Source organism: Sinocyclocheilus anshuiensis, unplaced genomic scaffold (genome assembly GCF_001515605.1).
Source record: "Sinocyclocheilus anshuiensis isolate Anshui unplaced genomic scaffold, SAMN03320099.WGS_v1.1 scaffold407, whole genome shotgun sequence".
Classification (NCBI taxonomy): domain Eukaryota; kingdom Metazoa; phylum Chordata; class Actinopteri; order Cypriniformes; family Cyprinidae; genus Sinocyclocheilus; species Sinocyclocheilus anshuiensis.
Genome location: NW_015552593.1, coordinates 1,180,168 through 1,201,434, shown reverse-complemented (window position 1 = coordinate 1,201,434; position 21,267 = coordinate 1,180,168). Strand labels below are relative to the sequence as shown.

Genomic DNA, 21,267 nt, shown 5'->3' with positions numbered 1-21,267 from the left:
TTAATAGAAATAAAGGCCCTTTTCATAGTCTGCTATGACTGACTTGGGAGTTTAAGAAAAAAAGTGGGCAGTATTGTGCCAGGAATGTAGTGATGAGCTTTCTATATACAGTGGGTACGGGAAGTATTTAGAACCCCTTCAATTTTTCACTCTTTGTTATATTGCAGCCATTTGCTAAAATCATTTAAGTTAATTTTTTTTCCTCATTAATGTACACACAGCACCCCATATTGACAGAAAAACACAGAATTGTTGACATTTTTGCAGATTTATTAAAAAAGAAAAACTGAAATATCACATGGTCCTAAGTATTCAGACCCTTTGCTGTGACTTTAGCAAATGGCTGCAATATAACAAAGAGTGAAAAATTGAAGGGGGTCTGAATACTTTCCGTACCCACTGTAAGGAAATACTTGAATATATGAAAACTAATTTACATATGAATGAGGTATCATATGTAAATGATTATTTTTAGGGAATCAAATTAAGGATTTTGCACTGAAATACCACATATACAAGTGGCACAACTGTTCATTTGCACAAACAAATGTAACCTTGTAACATTCATTCACTATAGGACTAAAGGTAACCATAACCATCAACCATATTGATTGAGGACAAGTCCCACTAATATTGAGATTAGCAGTCAGTGTCTGTGGTGATTATGACTTTGGAATAAAGAGAAAATGCACAGTTTAAAGGAAAGCAGGCATGCTTGTATTGTGAATGCAGGTCACATTTGCTTTTCCATTGTTTTATTAATGCATTATTAAAATTTTATTATGAATATTGTTTGAAACAGTTTTTTTTTTTTCATGTTTTCCATCAACTCACCCCAGCAGTGGCTGGATTTTTTTTATTTATTTGTTTTGTACAAGTTTGGGCTTGGTAAGATTTTTTTTTTTTTTTAAACATCTTTGAAAGAAGTCTCTTATGCTCACCAAGGCAGCATATATTTGATCAAAAAGACAGTAAAAAAACTAATATTCTGAAATATTATTACAATTTAAAATAACTGTCTCCTAATTATGTTAATATATTTTAAAATGTAATTTATTCCTGTGTGGGTAAAGCTGAATTTTTAGCAGCCATTACCTAAAGTAACATCTTCAGTGTCACAAGTCTTTACTTTCACTTTTGATCAATTTAATACATAGTTGCTGAAAAACATTATACATTTCTTTCTCAATCAATCAATAAACAATATCTTACTGACCCCAAACTGTACATATGAGAGGCCAAAAACAACCATGATCAGGGCAACTGAGAGTGTCTGTTTCATACGTGTTCAATTTTCTATTCAAAACAAGCACTGTTGATTCAATTTATTTATTTAAGTACATTTTTCTTCCCGTTTTCCCCCCACCATGTTTTGTCATAATTTATCTGTCCATATTTTCCACCATTTCTGACCTATAAAATTAAATGGGCCGTTTTTTGTTTGTTTTTGTTTTGCTGCCGTGCCTTTAAGACATGCAGACACACTTGTGCATGTCAAATGAGCAACAACAATTTTCTGCAAGCTTGTGGATTTGCTGTCTAATATACTGTAGTTTTTAACTGCAGTAACAGCCTCTTCGTAAAATGCATTACATAAACAATCAGAGCAAAATTGGACTGAAATTATTGGGGACCTTGTTAAAGCCGAATAACTGCCATTGAGATAAACAACCTCCTTGAGCCATCCTACTTCATCCATCATTCCTCACTGTGACCGGACAGACAACGTTCTCAATGCTGAATGAGCATCGTTGCCATTTCAAAGTGAGTGGTAATATGCTGATGTTTAAGAAGGTTTTATAATGGTCTGTTTTCCACTGCATTTTCAGTGACACCACTTTTTAAAGGCAAATTTGATTCTTCATGATACAACCCCTTTAACTCTCCGTTCATCGTCATTCGTTTCCCCATTTTATTTACAGTTCCCCACTTGTCCAAACTTACTCTAACCCACCTATGAGCTTCTCAGCTCAGTTCTGACAGCCACTCATCTGATCTGTAGTAGTATGGTAGCGTTCATAGATCTCCTGTGCTGCTGCCTTCATGTTTCACTGCTGTGGCGATACCCACCCTGGCGCTGATCCATCAGGACTGTGGACTTCTGTAAATTGTACATGACTTGCACTAATAATGCATGAGTGTCTTTTTGTCTACATGTGGACTTCAGTCTTTAGTGAGTGAATGTCTGTAGTTGTCCTTTTACAATGATGCTGTTGGGAGTTGGGAAGGTGATTATGAAGAAATGTGTGTTTAAGTCATCATGAACCTGTTCATAACCCTTTTGTTTTGTGTCATATGATATATTTTTGAGAACTATTTACAGTGGGACCTAATTTTATCCTTTGAGAATTGAATGGATTATGAAAAATTGGCTTTTCGAGATTAGAGTTGGTTTGGTTTTCCAGCATTTTTTTTTTTTTTTTTTGATTTGGAATTGCAAGCAGCAATGAATAGCGCACAATAACATTAGGAACATGTTTTAAGAAAGTATATTTTGATTTTGAGTTCATGTTGATTGTTTGTTGGGCTGGAAAGTGACAAGTTGTTCAGGAAAGATTTTACATGTAAATCTGCCAAACCTCTCTCACCCACAGCCATATGGTTTGACAAAACAGACTTCAAATCTGAAATATTTCTTGGCTTGGTTTGACTGACTGATTTCAACTCTAATGATGGAGTATGAGGGGCCCTTCAACATTTACAATATTTAGTCTGAAAGGGCCCCGGGCTGATCCATACAAATCAGTAAAACATGACATAAAAAATGTAAGTTACATTAAAAAGACATATTTTACCATTTGTTTATATGGACAAGCCTGCTATTTTAGACAGGTCATATATAATTCATATAAAGTGTCAGGCAGAGAGTGCCTAGCGTCATTCCTTGAGTTTTCCACAATACTTACTTTTCATTTACATCAACAAATATTGGACGTGTATGACTGAATAGGTAAAATGGAAAATCCTACATGTCTCCTATAGGAGAAACATTACATGTGTTTTAAAAAGTACTTTGATATGGCAAAATGTAAATACTAGTTTTGTATTATAGATTATATTGTTTTGGTCCAATTGTATAGAAACAACACTGGAGTATGATTTTAAAAACGTTAAATGCACATGTCTTCTTAATGTAGAATCATAACTTTCCATTAACTGTTTATCACTTCTGTTAGGAATATTATAAAATCTCTGGCTCATTGCTGCTACAGAGACAAATGTGTTTTATTATCTGTACTAATATACCTTGAAATTGAGAATATATAACAAAGCAGCAAATATTTGGTTTGCTGTTTGTTTATTACTGTTATGTTGCATTCAAATAATGTATCAAAAAAGAGTTTTATACCATTTATATAAAAAAATATATTTATCCCCAAAATGTCTGGATGTGAGCAGGTTTCTGAAAAGAGCTATTGTCTTCTGCTTTTATCCAGAATTCCAACAGAAATAAAATGTCTTGTTGTTCCTCTGGAAACGGAGATCAGCTGAGTTTTTTCCCCTTCACATACACAGGCAGCGCTAAAATGAAAACAGACTGATTTCTGGGCATGTGTGAGCTTCGGTTCACAAACACGGCAGGTTCATCATTTTGCTCAATCTCAACAGGCTAATTCAAGGTCCAGCTCACACACTCTCCAAAAAGCCATTCTCTCCCATAAGACATTATGCAGCATTACTGGCTAGCGAAGAAGTCATATATTCTTATTTGAGAGGAAATGGTATTGCCCTTGATGTGACAGATGAGTATTCTGCGCCAGAGACGGGGGATTAGAGTTATGACTTTGGCAACCCCAAGCTGCGTTTGGTTCTGCAGTTTTATGGGGCATTTGCATTGGCTCTGTTCTTCCTCCAGGATATTACTGTAGTGCAGAGGAACAGATTCACCTGCTGATAAACCAAGCTTTGTGATTTTCAAATGGCAACAATGAATAAAAATGATTTGCTCCACGAGGATTGTTCGGAAAAATGCTACAAAAGAAATCACTCAGTAAATGCTTTGTTTCTTAGAGAACAATTTTAAGATTCATTCTAAGAGTTTTTATGGCGAAATAGTGTAACATCCATTACAGTTTTAAACATGTTGCAGTTACACAGTGACAAAAATACATTTAGGGAATATAATCCCTAAAAATCAAGGGATTGAGGAAAATCAATGCTACTTAACCACATATACACCGATACCTAAAAATATTGAATATTTTTGAAACAATATAGAATATGTAAATATAAAGTGCACTTTATATTTGTGTGTGTGTGTGTGTGTGTATACAGTGGTGGTCAAAATTATTAGAACACTAGTATTTTCACCAGCTAAAAAAAAAATAGTTTTAAGTCAGTTATTTCTATCTTTTGCTGTAGTGTGTCAGTAGGAAATATTAGTTTACATTCCAAACATTCATTTTGCCAATAATTGTAATAATCCAGTGAGATTTTTGTTTGCTCAAGGAGTTTGACAACAGCCAGTGCTCCACACAGAGATCTGATCTCACCATCATCCAGTCTGTCTGGAATAACATGAAGAAACAGAACAAACTGAGACATACTAAATCCAGAAGAACTGTGGCAACATCTCCAAGATGCTTCTAGAGACTATCTCTTCAAGAAATAATTAGTAAGGTAGTTGTTAAGTTTAGGTATGGTGTAGGATTAAGGGATCTAAAATATAAGCATATGCATGCTAATAAGCAGCTATTAGTGACAATTGGTTCTTAAAATAAAGTGTTGCCGTTTTTCTATTTGATGATGCTAGTAGTGCAGAAATGAAAGACTTTATGAAACACCTTTAAATTCACAGATGTTCATCAAACATCAATGAATTGTGAATTGGGTAAATTCACAAATGTTCATCAAACTTCTTTGTTATTGCTGCAACATCTCCAGGGAAAAGCAGATAATATTTGTCATTTAAAGAAAGGTTACTTAAAACCCTGGAGTCATATCGTTTGGGACAATGATAAAAGAAAACAAAAAAAGCAGCTATAATGAATTCAAGGCCTAAGTGCAATGTGAGCAAGAGTTTTTCCATGAGCGTATTTACTTATATTCCCCACAGCGGTAAACACACAGGTCAGGGTCAGCAGATGAGAGACTTATTGAAATGCCGTTGATTTCCCATTTAAAAAGCAAACGTCATCCTCTTTGTCAACCGAGGGGAAAATTAAAATCAATCCAGCGTTAGAACACAGGCCAGCTTGGCGTTCTGGACTTTTAAAAACAAAGAGGAATGAAATAGAAGGACTATAGCAGGCGGAGGCTGAAAGACTTATTGTTGTCTGAGAAGCAGACGTCATCATATATGCTAAATGGATCAAATTTTGTTATACATTCTTGTAAGGTCACTTTAAATAAATGACAATCATTTTGAAATTTCCAGGAAATGTTGCTTTAAAATGATTTTTCTGACTGGCACAGAGATGGATAAGCCAGTGAAGTGCACTGCAATTTGTTGTTGTTGTTTTCCAATATAAATGATAAATTATCTAATTTCGGTGTCAATATATACAAAACTGCCCTGACTAAATTCATTAAGATCAAGAAATCATCAATGTCACATTAAAAATACAAAATCTTACAATATTTTACTGAACAACCGACTTTAAAGAACACAATTTATTAAATGAGATAAAATCTTGTTCACACTTATCAGTCATCCATACTTTTGGCTCTTTAAATATTAAAACTTTATAAAATATTTTATAATTAACTATATAATATTATTTAGGGATATTGTTATAAATATTTATATTGAAATATTTTTAGAAATATTTTTTAAAATATTTATTATACTTTTTTATATTTATATTTAACTTAAAAATATTATCATGATTATTTACTGCTCAACACTACATGCGTATGTATTTACACCATCTTCAAATCCAGTGATCTAGAACAATATGTCTCCATTTAATTTTCCAGAACATTCTGTACAGAGTGTGAATGAGATCTTAACAGAGGGAAAACTCAAATTCTTCTTGCTTCTGATTGTTGCATGGCAGTTTAATTGTGAACACGATCCTTTCAATCTTCATGGCACATTTCATTTATTATTTAAACACTCAGCCTGCAAAGCTTTCATAAGACAGGATGAACACAATACAGTCTCCATGACGTTTCTTTCATTTCTGTCTGGATTTAGTGTCTGCAAATATTATGGTTTGGCTGAATTTGGATCAGTCCTTTCAAAAGCCATCCATGTTGGCTTTGGCTAACGATGTTCGACTTCAAAGACTAGTGCTGAATGTGTTGTGTCTATTGTAGGATGCAACATCTAGTGTACACTGAATCTAAATATGTGCTTTTGCAATAAGCTCTGTTGTCAGATACATTTAGCAATGTTATTAAAGGGAGGGTCTAATTCAAGGCTACAGCATGTTGTTTGTTTCTGAGGAAGACGTTGACCTGTTCAATGCCTTTGACTTCCATTCAAAAACAATGTTTCGGCCACACACTACGACTGAAAAACATTGCACAAACTGCTTAAAACATTCCTAACCCCTCCTGTAATGCTAACCAGTGTCAAATGGGATAATAATGTGAATATTGGTCAAAAAAGAATTAATGAATAAAATCCAAAAACATCAAGCAAGAGTATTACATGAAAACTGACCAAAACTATTCTTGAATTATTTTAATCAGTCCAATGTGTTTCATAAATGCCCAAACAAATCAGCAGAGATCAGAAGAAAAAGTCTAGAAGATTTAATTCTTTAATCCATCATAGCCAAGTGTCCTCAAGCGCTTCATTTATGAGAAGGAGCCATTTGGTTTGGCCTATTTACAATGTGAGGAACGCCAATGGCAGCAAACAATGGCAGTCAGTGATGTTCAGACCTCCCAAACTGAGTTACTGTATTCTTCCATCTAGAATACAAGCCATCGGTACCAATTTTATTCCCATTCTCTTCAACATCTAAGTGCTCGCTCTTTTTCAACCCATCAATAGTTTATCAGCGCAGCACAGTAGTGAACAGAGAGAGAGAACCGAAAAACTGGCCAGGAGATGAATAATAGATTTGAATTTGACTATGAATCTATTCTTGCCTCCACCAAATATAGTATATGGCCAAATGTATGTGGACACCCAAAGAGCACACCCATATGTGCTTTTAAACATTAAAGCATAACATGGTTATTAATATGACAACTCGTTTTCAGTGGAATTAAAGGGCTATTCCCATTTATTTTTGAAGATGGTGTTCTTATAACTTTGACACTGTGGTGTATTTTATCCTTTTCTGCAACATAGGCTTGTTTGAAAAACATGCCTCTACAGCACCAACATTTTTGCAAAACTCCTAAAACGTATATATACACACACAATTCTCCAGCTGAAATGAACACTAGTGCCAGTAAAACACCAACAACTTTTCACACAAATTATGACTACAGGGGCAGATTATCAATACATAAAGATGTTATGACCTTAAAACACTTTTACCATAGTGAATGATTTGTAAACTAATAACCAGCTCCATTTTTATGGCTTTTCTGATATTAGTAAACTTGCTCGGTAGCTCACCCGGTAGAGCATTGCACTTGCAATGCATAGCGCTCGGGTACAAATTTTGTAAAACGCAAGTAACAATGCTCAATAAAAGATTTGCAGATGTGTTTTGATCTCATGTGATTTTGTTCACACTATCGGAATGGTATAAGGTGGGCTTAGTGTAGCTGTTATGTTATTTTCAAATGCAGTAGAGCACTAACCTTTTAGCACGAATCACCTGCCGTAATATGTACAACAACCAATGTAATAACATGTTGCCACATTGGCGTTCATCTGTTTCTAAAAAAACACTATAAGTGCTTTTAGTGCCTCTGACTGGACATTTGTTTTTGAAAGTGCTGTGAAACGTGCGACAAGCAATGCAATATAATTTTGTAGTAATGTCAACCAGTGTTCGAACTATACCGTTGACTTTCGTGCGCTTGCGCGTGCCTCAAAAGAGGGCTTACAATGACTTACAAAGATACATAACAGCTACAAGTGTATGCACTTGCTTTATGCAAGCACTATATAGGATAAATCACTATACAGGATTTACCCTATTATACTTTATCGACACAAATTGATAGGTGAAACAACAAACAGCCACCCACAAATAGTCTATATACAAAGCATCAGGCTGTCTTTGAGTTCACATGAACAACGGTTAAAGTTACTCGTCGTCAGGCTACAGAAGAATACCATAATTCCTCCGTTCAATTAGGCCTAAGACATCGCAGACCTATAACAACCCAGCCACAACACATAATTGCGAATAACATGCCTTACCTTAACGCAGAATCGACCACAGAGTCCAACGTTTATATTTTTTCTACGAATCTTTGAGTTAACAAGTACTAAACATGAGTGGAATTTGCACTGCAGCGTCCCCACACCTTGATGCTCATGACAAGAATAGCATGTATAGTTATCTTTATTGAAGTGAATTAGGTTTAAATCGCCGTCATGCATGAATTAATTATATTTTTGTAATTATACACATAATAATCCACGATGATTACATTACACAAAACTGAAATTGCACGTCAAAATAACACATTGTCAATATTTTTTGAGACCCCTCAAAATTTCACAAATCACGTTTTCAGGCGAGCCCATGTCTTATTAAGGGGAGCCGAGCTCCCCCTAGCTCCCCCGTAGTTCGCACCCTGATCAACTACAGGTCAAAACTCGCTTTTGCTAGTGTCACAGAACCATACTTTACAATGTGGAGGGAAAAAAAGCACAGAGGGGTATTATATCCATCTCTCTCTGTAACATTAGGTCATTCTCACTTCTTAAGATACCATGTGTACCTTTAATAAATGGAAAACATAAAAATCATCCTGATGAGAAGCTGACCTGAGTGAGATGTCTTTCAGCGTTGTGTCTGGTACCACGTCTCTCGTCTACCTTGCTGGCTGGTTGCCCAGTAATGGCCAGAGGAGAGCACCTGTACGTCGGTGGTATGAGTTCTGCTAGTACTGAACCGTGAGAACCATGGCCCAGTGCTGCCTGCCATACACTTCACCCTTTTAAACACAGACCCAGCCTTTGGGACCTACTGTAGCATTCAAACACAACAAACACACAGCGATCTCACATCTCAACAGACTGTTTGCTTTCCTCTCACAGATTTGATCTTGCTCCATTTTTTTCCTCGTTTCATTCTCATTCTTTATCTGTTTGTCTCTCGAGCTAACTTGGAGGCTGAGATCTGAAATATGTCTTGAATACTTGAGTGAGCCCCTGCAAGAAAGCAAGCTGTAACAGCCTCGGGTAACCCGTGTGCCCAACATGCCCTGCTCTTCTTAAAGTGACCCCTCCATACACCTGCTGAAGTTTGTGTTTGCTTTGGAGATGTTGAGACACTGAATAAACATTCAAACAACTTAGTTCATGAATTCATATATTTCTTTTGTTTAAAAGTTATGGTTTTGTGAGAATCTTAACAAATAAAGCTGTTCTTATAAAGCAAGGTTTTCAAGCAGGTTAAGGTCATTTTTTTCGGCTATACCATTCAAAAGATTTTATTTGATCAAATAAATTGAAATAAATAAAATACAATTCAAATAAATAAAATTCTGTTTGAATATATTTTTAAAAAAGTGATTTATTCCTGTGATGCAAAGCTAAAATTTCAGCATCATTACTCCAGTCTTCAGTGTTACATGATCCTTCAGTAAGCATTTTAATATGCTGATTTGATCAAGAAACACTGCATTTTTATTATCAGAAACTACATTGCTATTATTATCAATGTTGAAAATTATTTTTTTTTTTTTTGATGAATCCAAGTTCAAAAGAAAATAATTTATTTGATTGCTTTGTATGAATAATGTAAAAGTTTTTACTGTCACTTTTGATAAATTTAATGTGAACTTACTGAATAAAAAAATAAAAGTAAATAAGTACAATTTTACCAACAATTTTTAAACAGTAGTGTGGATGATTCAAACTAGCATTTATGATTTCTAACAAGTAACTCATTTTGAACTTTCTAATAAGCTTTTAAGTTTAAATTTCAGCATCATTACTCCAGTCTTCAGTGTTACATGATCCTTCAGTAAGCATTTTAATATGCTGATTTGATCAAGAAACACTGCATTTTTATTATCAGAAACTACATATTATCAATTATCAATGTTGAAAATTATTTTTTTTTTTTTTGATGAATCCAAGTTCAAAAGAAAATATGATTGCTTTTATTATCAATGTTGAAAATGATTTTTTTTTTTTTTTGATGAATCCAAGTTCAAAAGAAAATAATTTATTTGATTGCTTTGTATGAATAATGTAAAAGTTCTTACTGTCACTTTTGATAAATTTAATGTGAACTTACTGAATAAAAAAATAAAAGTAAATAAGTACAATTTTACCAACAATTTTTAAACAGTAGTGTGGATGATTCAAACTAGCATTTATGATTTCTAACAAGTAACTCATTTTGAACTTTCTAATAAGCTTTTAAGTTTTATTTTAATATAGCAATGTTAGTTAATATTTGTAATTAAGGTTATAAAGTGTTACTGATCAAATCTAGCCTTATAGAGGGAGAATTGAAGTGAAGCCCCTTTCTGCCTCATGTATAAATTATTATTTTATAATATATTATTTTTCTTTCTTTTTTTTTACTTTGAGGTGGTAGCAGGCTTCAGGAGGTTCATAGATGTTGAACATTGCTGCGACAAAAAACAAGACAATAAACAAAACAGAAAAAGGTCTTGACTTTATTTTACACATGGATCCCAAATTATAGTGAATTCTGCAAAGAAAATGAGCAACTATTCATTCAAAAACCAAAAGACGGGATCAAGTCAACATTGCCATCTTTTCACTGAAAGTATAGACTTGTGTGCTATTTCCATATAAATCATTTCTACATAAAAGTGGAGATTACATCTTCATCGGGAGCAGCACATAAAATAATCTGATTAATCATTCAGTACTTCAGTATTCATCCCTGTTGAAAGCACCAGTGTATGCTGTGTTTTGCATGCTGGTCTGCTGCCCACCAAGCTTCTTAACTAGCTTAACCAGTCTTTTTACTGGAAAATCATGCTGGTTAAGCAGCTCGAACCACTCTAAACTAGCATAGAAACTTATGCTGGCATTTTCAACAGAATCGCTTTGGCAGAAATGACAAAAACAGATCATATTTTCACATATCCCTTTACCATGACATGCATTTATTAAGATTCCACACTCTGCCTTTCCTTGTAACCATGACACTGAGGTAAGCTTGATTTAATCTGCTCTCTAACTACATGTATCATTTAAATAATAATTATAGGTGGCATCTGTCAGCTCTTGTGAGATCTGACATTTTTCCCAAAGCAGTCGGCACAGGTTTCGTCTGAGTCATGACATGGAAAATTAGAACAGCGTAATAAAATAAAGAGAATCTATTTGCCCCTGGAGACTGAGGGGTCTTTAGCCAATGCACACATCATGAGTCAGTTCAGAAGTTATTTAACACCTCCATCAAAGACCACATGAGTGAATTCATATCAAATGTTATATGACAATACACAATGTTTAAAAAAATGCAGCGAATGTGGATTCTGAGCTCTGTAGCAACACAGATGCAAGCAGTCTCATTTCAGTCAAGGACATTCTGTAGGAAATAACAATATTTACATCCAAAGCAAACATTCATAAAAACGATCTTATATCTTTAAAGGGGTCATATGATGCGATTTCAATTTTTCCTTTCTCTTTGAAGTGTTACAAGCTCTTGGTGCATAAAGAAGATCTGTAAAGTTGCAAAGACTAAAGTCGCAACGCGTAAAAAGACAGTATAAGTCATTATAATCAGTAATTATGTCCCCACTGTATGCTACAAATGCCTCGTTTATAATGGGTTTTACTGGTTTTGTCGTGTCACACACGGCATCACAGTATGGTAAGGGGCGTAACATTTCCCTCACATGCTTGAGGTATTCGGCCAATCACAATGCACTGGATAGCTGGCCAATCAGCGTACACCTCGCTTTTCATACCGATGAGCTTTGTAAAAATCGACGCGTTTCAGAAAGGCGGGGCATAGAGGAGAAACAATAATGTACAGTATGTGGAAAATAATGTTTTTTTAACCTTAAACTGCATAAACACATTGCATTACACCAAATACACAAAATAATGTTATTTTTAACAACGTCATATGACCCCTTTAAAAGACTGTATGGATTAACTATTTTAGTTTTTTTTTTTTAGCTTTTTGACAGGCATGGTCATGTATGAGGAAAAGAAGTTGTGTGAAGATTCTTTTCTATGTTCTATAAAAATTAATAACAGAATACAAGCCTAAAAATAAAATGAAGATGTGTAAATAATGACAATGTTCATATTTGCATGAAACATTCATTTTACAATGAATTGTTCACATGAGGAAAAAAATCGTTTTAATATTTCTACTTCAAAATTTCAATTTTAATTCAGTGAGGTTTTTTTTTTGTGTGAAATTTTCTAGCAATTTCTGTGTGAAAATTGTTTCAAATAAATCCTACACCAAATTATTTTCATTGTATTCACATATTTCCAACTTATATTATACAATATGTATTAACCATTCCTTTAAATTTCTGCTTATTTCTCACACAAAACTATTATTTGTCTTGACTGCACAAGACTGCACAGAAGTTGTATGGACTACTTTTAAGGTGTTTTTTTTCTCTCTTTCTTGGACAATGGCCACGGACACTTTTTTATAGAAAATGACTGTACTGAACTCGAGCATGTTCTAGTACACCCCCAAAACAAAATCAAGACTTTGTAAAAGAGCATAATAGGACCCCTTTAAAGTTTAAAGTAATTTTTGCTTATGGTCATGGCAAATTTTTAAATAAAAAGACATCATATCCTATCAAAGCAACAACCAACACTCAAATGAAACCTTGACATATTTCTATTGAAGTATTTAAAGCTGAGAAAGTCTTAAAATATTAATAATTTCTGTCTATGTTTCTGCAGCTAGATCACTGTGAAATCCCACATGTATAAATCTGAACAACATTTTGCTAAATGAAACACCACTCATTTTTGCAACACTCATCCATGCCAAAAACATGCACCGATCCCAAGGGCAGTCGTGAGTACTGGTGAGGGTCAAAAGTGTATGGTATGAATCTCTCGTGAATGTATTATTCAGAGCACAAGGAATGTAACCTTGCGTGAAACAGATGGCCAGGCATATGCTCTCCTGAAAAATCTGCTAACACGTTGCTGCCGATTTGAGACTGAATGCGCTAGAACTCATAATCGCTTGTAACACGCTGGGACACGGCCTTTTATAAAGATCATTACAATCACAATCTTATCCCACATCACAATTGATGAACATGAAGATCTTTGTGTGGGAATACTTGTTTTATCTTAAAAACAGGGATCTTTTGTGGTTCCCAACTGGAAAGCGAAGCATTATTTATACAGGTCTGTTAGTGACGACACTGCAAGAGCGACAGATCCATGGAGAGTTCATTTTACAGCTGACTCCCAAACACCTCAGTGCGAAAATGAAAGGAAAGCAGAGAATCGGAGACCAAGCAGGGTGGAAGAGATGTCAGGAGAGGGGAGGCACTGCCCTTCATGCCTCCAAGCAAGCAGTAAAGACAGTGAGAAGAGTTAGTACGAGAGGCCAAAGATGGGAAGCCAAGAGCTTGAAGGCTGAGGATCTGTTTCCTCCAAAATAAGCCACCTGGGCTGCAGAGATAAAGGAAAGAGAAGCAAACTACACTGTAAAAAAAGTTTTTATTTGACATTGTAAATAAAGATTATTGAAGCATCTTTTACCCAAAAAAAATCTACTTAAAAATGTTGTTTAATTCAATTAGTTGCTTGCCTTTTCTTTGTAATTTACAATTTTTCTATTCATTTCTGAATGAAAACGGTTTCAAATACATCTTAATTCTACTTTAAGCAATCATTGGGAGAAATTAAAACAGAATGATATTACACAATAGTTGATGTAAAATAAGAATATAGAGTTGTAAACTCACTTTGCATTTAGTCTTGGAAGTGACAAATGTTTGAGTTCATAATGAAATTTCTGACTTGCAAACATTGGTACCTTTGTAGATCTGAGCACAGTTCTGACACATTTTTGAGATCTCGTGGTCATGATCATAGCAAACAAACAAACAAATAAATAACACAACTTCCTAAAGCAACAACCAAGACTCAAATGAAAACTACTGTAGTACACAAGCATAAGAGTAAACCTACTGTTGAATGATTAAATAAAAATAACTTCAACATTTCACATATAATTCAGTGTTACTATTTATGTTATTATTAGAGAATTCCAAGTGAAAATTATTTCTGAAAAATCCTACATTCAAGTTTTTTTTTTTTTTTACAGTGTATTCACAAATTTCAAAAATTAATTGGGAGAAATTAAAATAGAAAGATATTAGAAAATAGTTGATGTAAAATAAGAATATAGAGTTAAAGGTGGGGTAAGCGATTTTTCAAAAACACTTTAGAAAACTGATTCGGGCCGACTAGCAAAACAAATTTGTAGCCAATCAACAGTAAGGGGCGTGTCTACTCATGATGTGGAGGAGAGAGTGTTCAGTGCACGGACATTAGCGAGCCGAGCGACAGAAAGATAGAGATGGCGGATAAAAAACAAAAGAGGAAAACGTCTGCGGAACAAAAGAAGGCTTAAGGCAATAAGGCAAGAAGTAGGACCCATGTAAATATCTGATCAGCTTTCCAGCGCTGGAGAGAACTCAAGGAGCGGAAGGCCTGTGATCGGACGCCGAGGTTGCTTTGTTTCTTCTCGATAGGTGAGTAACACCATGTCTGCGCCGCAACAGCTAAAGTCTGTCTAGTACACTGGACGTGACAAAGCGAACGTTGAAAATCATTTGAAATGTGTGTCAATACATCATGAATAGAATGCAGCAGCAGTTTTCTGTCAGGGATTTGTCATGTCGCGCCGCATCCAGTGGTGACCATAGATATGTATATATATCTATGGTGTAGACAGCATCACTGATTATAATGAGTTCCATAGTATTTTGTCGCACCGCGCCACTCACGTACGGTGTAGACATGGTGTAACATTGGTTTTGCTTTGTTTCACAGAACTAATCGTTGCCTGGGTTGCGTACATATGTGTGGGGCGGAGCTATCAAAATAGGGGCTAGACCCTTTTGGGGTAGGGGCGTGTTTGTTTTTATTGTGATTTCAAATGTCAACATTGGCTACCAGAAATCACTTACCCCACCTTTAATTAATTTGCATCATTTGGTCTTGGACGTGAGAAATGTTTGGGTTCATATTTAAATTTCTGACTTGCAAACTTTGGTATCTTTGCAAATCTGAGCACAGTTTGAGACATTATTGCCCCGAAGCTCAAAAGTGAATCTCTACCTATGTGAAATGAAGGCAAACAGCTTTTCTCAGGGGCTCCTTATTGCATCAATCCACTCTAATCATCTGGCTTTAGTCTCAACTCACCTACACATGCTGTCCCTTCGTCATTAGGCTCGTATCCCTGGTTACACCTCTTGTTTGCACGGCACTTGAAGCTCCCGTAGGTGTTGGTGCAGACGGGTCGCTCAGAGGGACAGACAGACGGGAACTGTGTGCACTCGTCTTGGTCTAGAAAATGAAGAGGAGTGGAATAAATATGCGAAGTTTCAGAAGTGACAACCACATTTTTTTGTGGGAGTGAATACTTTTAGATATCTTTATACTGTATGTGTGCATGGAACAAAGAAGTCGCTCCTGCTACCCCAAACTCATGATGACTGACACAGCTTCTGTTCCAAAATCTGCTGAGTTGCCATGCTGTCTACTGCCTATATAGGAAGATTCCTATTAAGGCAAAATCCTAACTGAAATGGAACCTCATGAGTGACTGATTTGGACTGCTTTGCACCACGTTATCAAACAGGGCTTCATATGTGAATCACATAGGAGACTTGACTCACAGTTTTCCATTAGCATGTCGCCAAAGTAATGACCCAATGCCTTTATTTTATTTTAGGACTTTTTTTTGCTTTCATTCTTGCATGAGACTATACTGTAGATGGGACACACTATAATCCAGGCCGGACTCAAACTTATGTCCCTGAGAGCCAACAATTTATATATGTCCTGAGCATGTGCACAGTCTACAGCTCACAGTAATACTGGGTATAACAGATCATAGTATTATTCATATATTTATATTAGTGCTGTCAAACAATTAATCGCGATTAATCTCATCCAAAATATGTTTTTTCATTTTTTTTTTTATTTATTTATATTTAACTATATATATATATATATATATATATATTTGTTAAGTATTTGTTATTTATATACAAATCTACATATGAGAAGTCATATGTATTTGTTATAAATATTGATTTTTATATTTAATACATGTGTGTGTGTGTGTGTTTATGCTACATTGTGGGGACCAAATGTCACAAGGATAGTAAAACCTGACATTTTTGACATTGTGGGGACCAGCCTGTGGTGTGTGTGTGTGTGCATATGTTTATGGGATTTAGGCCTATGGGATGTTAGAGGTCACGTCGCTCAAAAAACGTACCAGTGCAACGGCCATTTTCATTGACCTCAAATCCTGGTCCACACTGTGAAAAGAAAGAGCAACTGTACAACAATTAAACCCCTCAAATAAAGAAGAACACGTGAGTATGACAGGTAGGGTATGTACCTCGATCTCCACCACTTGGGTCGCCTCTTCCTCATTCTCAGGGTAATAGATCTCCATCACTTTGTTCATCTCGCTGGGCTCCAGAGCTCTCGCCACAGAACGTCCATCTGGCCAGAACACTTCCACACTGGTGGCCACATCTTTCCCTGTCAGGGCGGCAAAGCAGCAATCCTTTCAGTACTTCATGAACAGTCCGTCTTTATAACTTCCCCTCAGGCTTAGGAGACATAATGAATTATTTATTTTCTTAATGTACAGCTCTCCATGGAAAAATACCATTCTGGAGAAAGGGCCCTCCCAAGAAGATTCTCGGCAAAAGCCAGGTTGGAATAGGCTCTGGTTTGGCACAGACCACGTAGACTCTTAAACAAATGCACAAGAATGCGTTCAGTCTCAGCTGTGGGCAGCGTCGTGAGCAGCGAGGCCTGAACACGTCTCATTTGATGTCAGCAGAACCGGTTTCTCATGACTGCCGGTGTGTGGGGTTCACAGGCCAGAGAGTTTCTGGCATAGCAGTCACTGAGGCATTAAAGCAATGAGGTTCTCATATGCCAGACCGATGAAATCTGTCTGTTGTTCGGTGGCTGAAATAAGGAGCCATATAAATGGCACGGTGGTTGGAAAGCACTTCATTTAAGAAGGTTTACAGAAGCATCCATTTACTACCTTCAATCTGATTGTCAGAGACACTTTCTCACAGACGGCGGGGACAGTAATTAACACGGCCGTTAGAGGAGACTGTCGTAGTGATCATGAACAGAGAGATCATCCATTGGAAATGAATGTGGTGGAGGAGGAAGGAAGAACTTCAAAGGAGTTAAAATGAGGAGGGACAGGGTGGGCGCTAGACTTTCTTTCCATTATAGCCTTTAGTCAAGCAGGAGAGAAGCTGACTGCCTTCCCAGTTCTTAATTAAAGCGACATTTCTTAGGTAAACAGATCCACGGGGCTCCTGGCAGGACCAAGGCTGGCTCAGGTGCCTCGCGAGACAAAAAGCATGACATTTCACCAGCGGTTACTGAAAGACGCAGTTTAGTTGGAGAGGACAACTGAGCATCTGTCGGGTTTTTATTTAATAAAGGCAATCTTCAAATTCAGCATGTGAAAAATGATTGTTGATTGCAGGGTTTAGGTAACTGCATGTAATCCTGATAATATTCACTAACAAAAATTACCATGGTACACTAACTAATTTTTTTTTTTATATATAATATATTTTTATATATTATATTTAATATATAGTTGTTGTTTTTTTTAGATTTTACCATCTCATCTTTTTCTTTGTCTGAGAAATCAAAATACTTAAAATATCAAAATAAAATAAATTAAAAAATTAAATGAATAAAAAATGTATTTATTTTTCTGTTGAGGTGTATAAAGGTATTTTTAGTCTGAAAAATCTAAAAATTCAAAATGGAAAAAATCCAAAATCAAATGTTTAAAAAATTCCATATTTTATAAAGCACATTTTTTGTCTGAGAAATAAAAAAAATATATGAAATATCTAATAATCTTAATTAAAAAAATAATTAATTAATTAATTTAGTCTAAAAATATATTTTTAAAAATGTTTTTGGCATGATCAATTTTTTAATTTAATTTAATTTTTTTATTTACCATGGTATGTTTTTTGTTAAAGAAATCTAAAAATGCAAAACTCTTCTAAAAAATGAATTTGAAAAGTTTCAGATTTTTCTGAAAGTCTGAATTTCGAAGAATTAAGATTCTGCTCGATTTAAACTAATTAGGTCACTAAGCAAATTTGTAAAATCCAGTTTAATCTGAAACATAACTGAGAACTTTATTGAAAACTAAAGTCACAATATAAGATATAAACTCACAAATGTGAAATGTACAGTCACAACTGTGAGAAATAAAGATGCACTTGTGAGATATAAGGTGCCATTGTTAGATATTATGTCATACAGTATTTTGAGACAAAGTCACCATTTCAAGAAATAAAGCTGCAATTGTGAGATAAAAATGTGTTAAAAATGTGTGTTTAAAAAAATAAATAAAGCATTAATACCATAATCTGACACCATAAACTGTACTATGGATTTATTTTGTAAAGCAGATATTTTACATCAGTTTGCAAACACTCTTACTGAAAGAAACATCGATGAGAGGCCTGAACACGTACGCACATATTTACGGGGCCTCAGGGTGATCCAGTGACTACTGATGGCTATCGTTTTGTTTTTCACAGCACATTCATAACAATCTGAGCTTCCAGCTGGCAGCCTATTCCTGCCACAAATCTGTCCGATAGCTCCCAGATGAAGCCATGTGCCTCCAAGCATCTGTAACACGGCCAAGCCGTGGGGAAAAGGTCCCGGTCTGCTGCCACCGGCTGCTGCACCTGCAGGCTTCTCTCCGGACCTTCAGTCTGTGAGGATATTCAAGGAGCCGGCCTCCACGCGGAGGATTATGTTACTGAGACCCGAAGCCCCCCGCTGAACATGACCTGGAGTTACATCATAATTGTTTCTCTGTAGTGAGTCAGCAGAGCGAACGCTTGTTTTCCCGCTGCTCGGCGACCCCGAACATTTCCGAGATGGTGGATGCACTTATGAAATAGATATTTTACAGGTCTGGTCAATTTCATAGCTGTTCCTTTCTTAATGTGATTTTCCCGCAAAGATTTTTTTAGGCAGGCTTTTTAGGGAAAGAGAGTGGGAAAGAAATACATACCGAGTCCAAAGTGAGCCACTGGCTCCATCTCGCACAAGTACCCTGATCCTCCATCTATAATGCGCATGTGAGGGCCGTTTCGCTTGGTGTAGACTATCACCTTTGCCCCACGCGCAAAAGCCCCAAACTGTGTGCGTGGAATCACACGCAGCCATTTATTAGATGAGCCCTGTAATGAGAAACCAACAACTAATAACTCCATGTCAGAACAGCACTTTCAGTTGATAAACTTTAACCAGAAATGCAAAATACTCTTTTTAGGATGACCATACATCCTCTTTTTGCTTATGCCCTGGTCTGGAATTGCCTGCAATGTCTGGCTTTCGGCTTTGTTTTCATACTTGATGAAGGTAATGACTGAAAACTAGTTCGACCAGTTGCGTTCAGGCATTGTGCATAATCAACCAGTAGTGGTGTGTAAGAAGGTGGGATCTACAGAAAACTGTCAAAGCAATGCAATTATGCGTACATATAATATATGAAGACTGCAGAGAGCACGTCAATAGGAAAACGAAGCCAAAACCTTGACATTTTAGGAATTTTGAATTCTGGGAAAAGAGGAAGCATGGTCACCCTAATGTTTCTAAGCTATCATGATGCATGCCTAAAAATTGCAAATTAGATCTATTAATTAATGAATTTTCTTCTAGACAGCAATGAGATTAAAAGGAGAGCAAATGGAGATTTTTACCACTGAGAAATAATTCCAAGATAATTCGCCAAATGTATGAGATTTTGAAATTAACTCTTCAAATTCTTCCTAAACCATATTATCTGATCTATGCTATCCACATTCACTGTATTTCTATATTTTTTTGTTTTATTTCTAATAATCCTTGCAACGTGGAGGTACTATTTTCTTTGAGACTTCCGATGTATTAAGCTGCCATTAGTAATAACTAGAAAAACATCAAAGTTAAGTATATGGTACAACTATTTGCTCTACAAACCAGTGTGTTTATGATTATGATAATAAATTAGAATAATATATAATTCCAGTTAGTAGTATAAGCAGCATAAAGGACTTCAAGTTACATTCAAGTTACAAATGACCGCGGCCGATTCTATGTTATACAGTTGTATCATTTGTGAATACCGCACTTTTACTTCTCTTAAGGAATTGCAGGGAAAAAAACAAAAAACATTTGAGATGAAGTTGATGCTAAAACCATGTGTAACTTATTTCTCCATGAAACCTTTAGTATTTTGCCTAAAAGTGGCTGACAGGTTTAAAACACGTCCTCACCTGAGTGACTCGATACACCGAGATGGGTTGAGCTGCACTTTCCCCGTGCGTCACCAGAAGATCCAGCTGTCCATCTCCATCAAAATCAGTCACAGCTGCTCCTGAAATACAGGTCATTCTACTCAGACACAGCTGTAACAATTGTTGTTTCTGGTTCTCAACATTAATACCAAAAAAAAAAAAAAATTTAACTTTAGACCAGTTCTACATTAATACAGTGGGTTTCTAATGATGATGATGATAATTCAGATTGAGTGGTGATTGCACTCGATTCTAAATGTCAGTAAATGCCCCACGATACAGTTACAAACAAGCTTGGATTTATAATGCCATCTAGTGGTAGAGAGGAGATAACTAGGCTTAAGGTTTGTAGATAAACTCAATCATCCCATCACTGCAGAGTTTAGTCGTTTGTTCATCTAGTACAGTGGTTCCCAACCCTGGTCCTGGAGGCACCCCAACACTGCACGTTTTGCATGTCTCCTTAATTAAACACCTGATTCAGGTCATCAGCTCATTAGTAGAGACTTCAAGACCTGAAATTGGTGTGTCAGAGAAAGGACACTTGCAAAATGTGCAGTGTTGGTGTGTCTCCAGGACCAGGGTTGGGAACCACTGCATTAAACTACATAATAAATATATATATATATATATATATATATC

At 35.8% G+C, this 21,267-nt stretch overlaps 1 protein-coding gene across 1 annotated transcript in view; it reads right to left on the bottom strand.

Annotated features, from left to right (window-relative positions):
- Positions 1 to 13,426: 13,426 nt before the first annotated feature.
- crtac1b (cartilage acidic protein 1b) overlaps positions 13,427 to 21,267 on the bottom strand; it is a 23,027-nt gene continuing 15,186 nt past the window's right edge. The window contains exons 9-14 of the mRNA XM_016456480.1: positions 20,605 to 20,705; positions 19,359 to 19,527; positions 16,665 to 16,810; positions 16,539 to 16,581; positions 15,455 to 15,598; positions 13,427 to 13,690 (exon numbers count right to left, since the gene is read on the bottom strand). Coding sequence (XP_016311966.1) covers positions 13,575 to 13,690; positions 15,455 to 15,598; positions 16,539 to 16,581; positions 16,665 to 16,810; positions 19,359 to 19,527; positions 20,605 to 20,705 — 719 coding nt within the window. The 3' untranslated portion in view covers positions 13,427 to 13,574. The remainder of the gene's footprint in view (positions 13,691 to 15,454; positions 15,599 to 16,538; positions 16,582 to 16,664; positions 16,811 to 19,358; positions 19,528 to 20,604; positions 20,706 to 21,267) is intronic.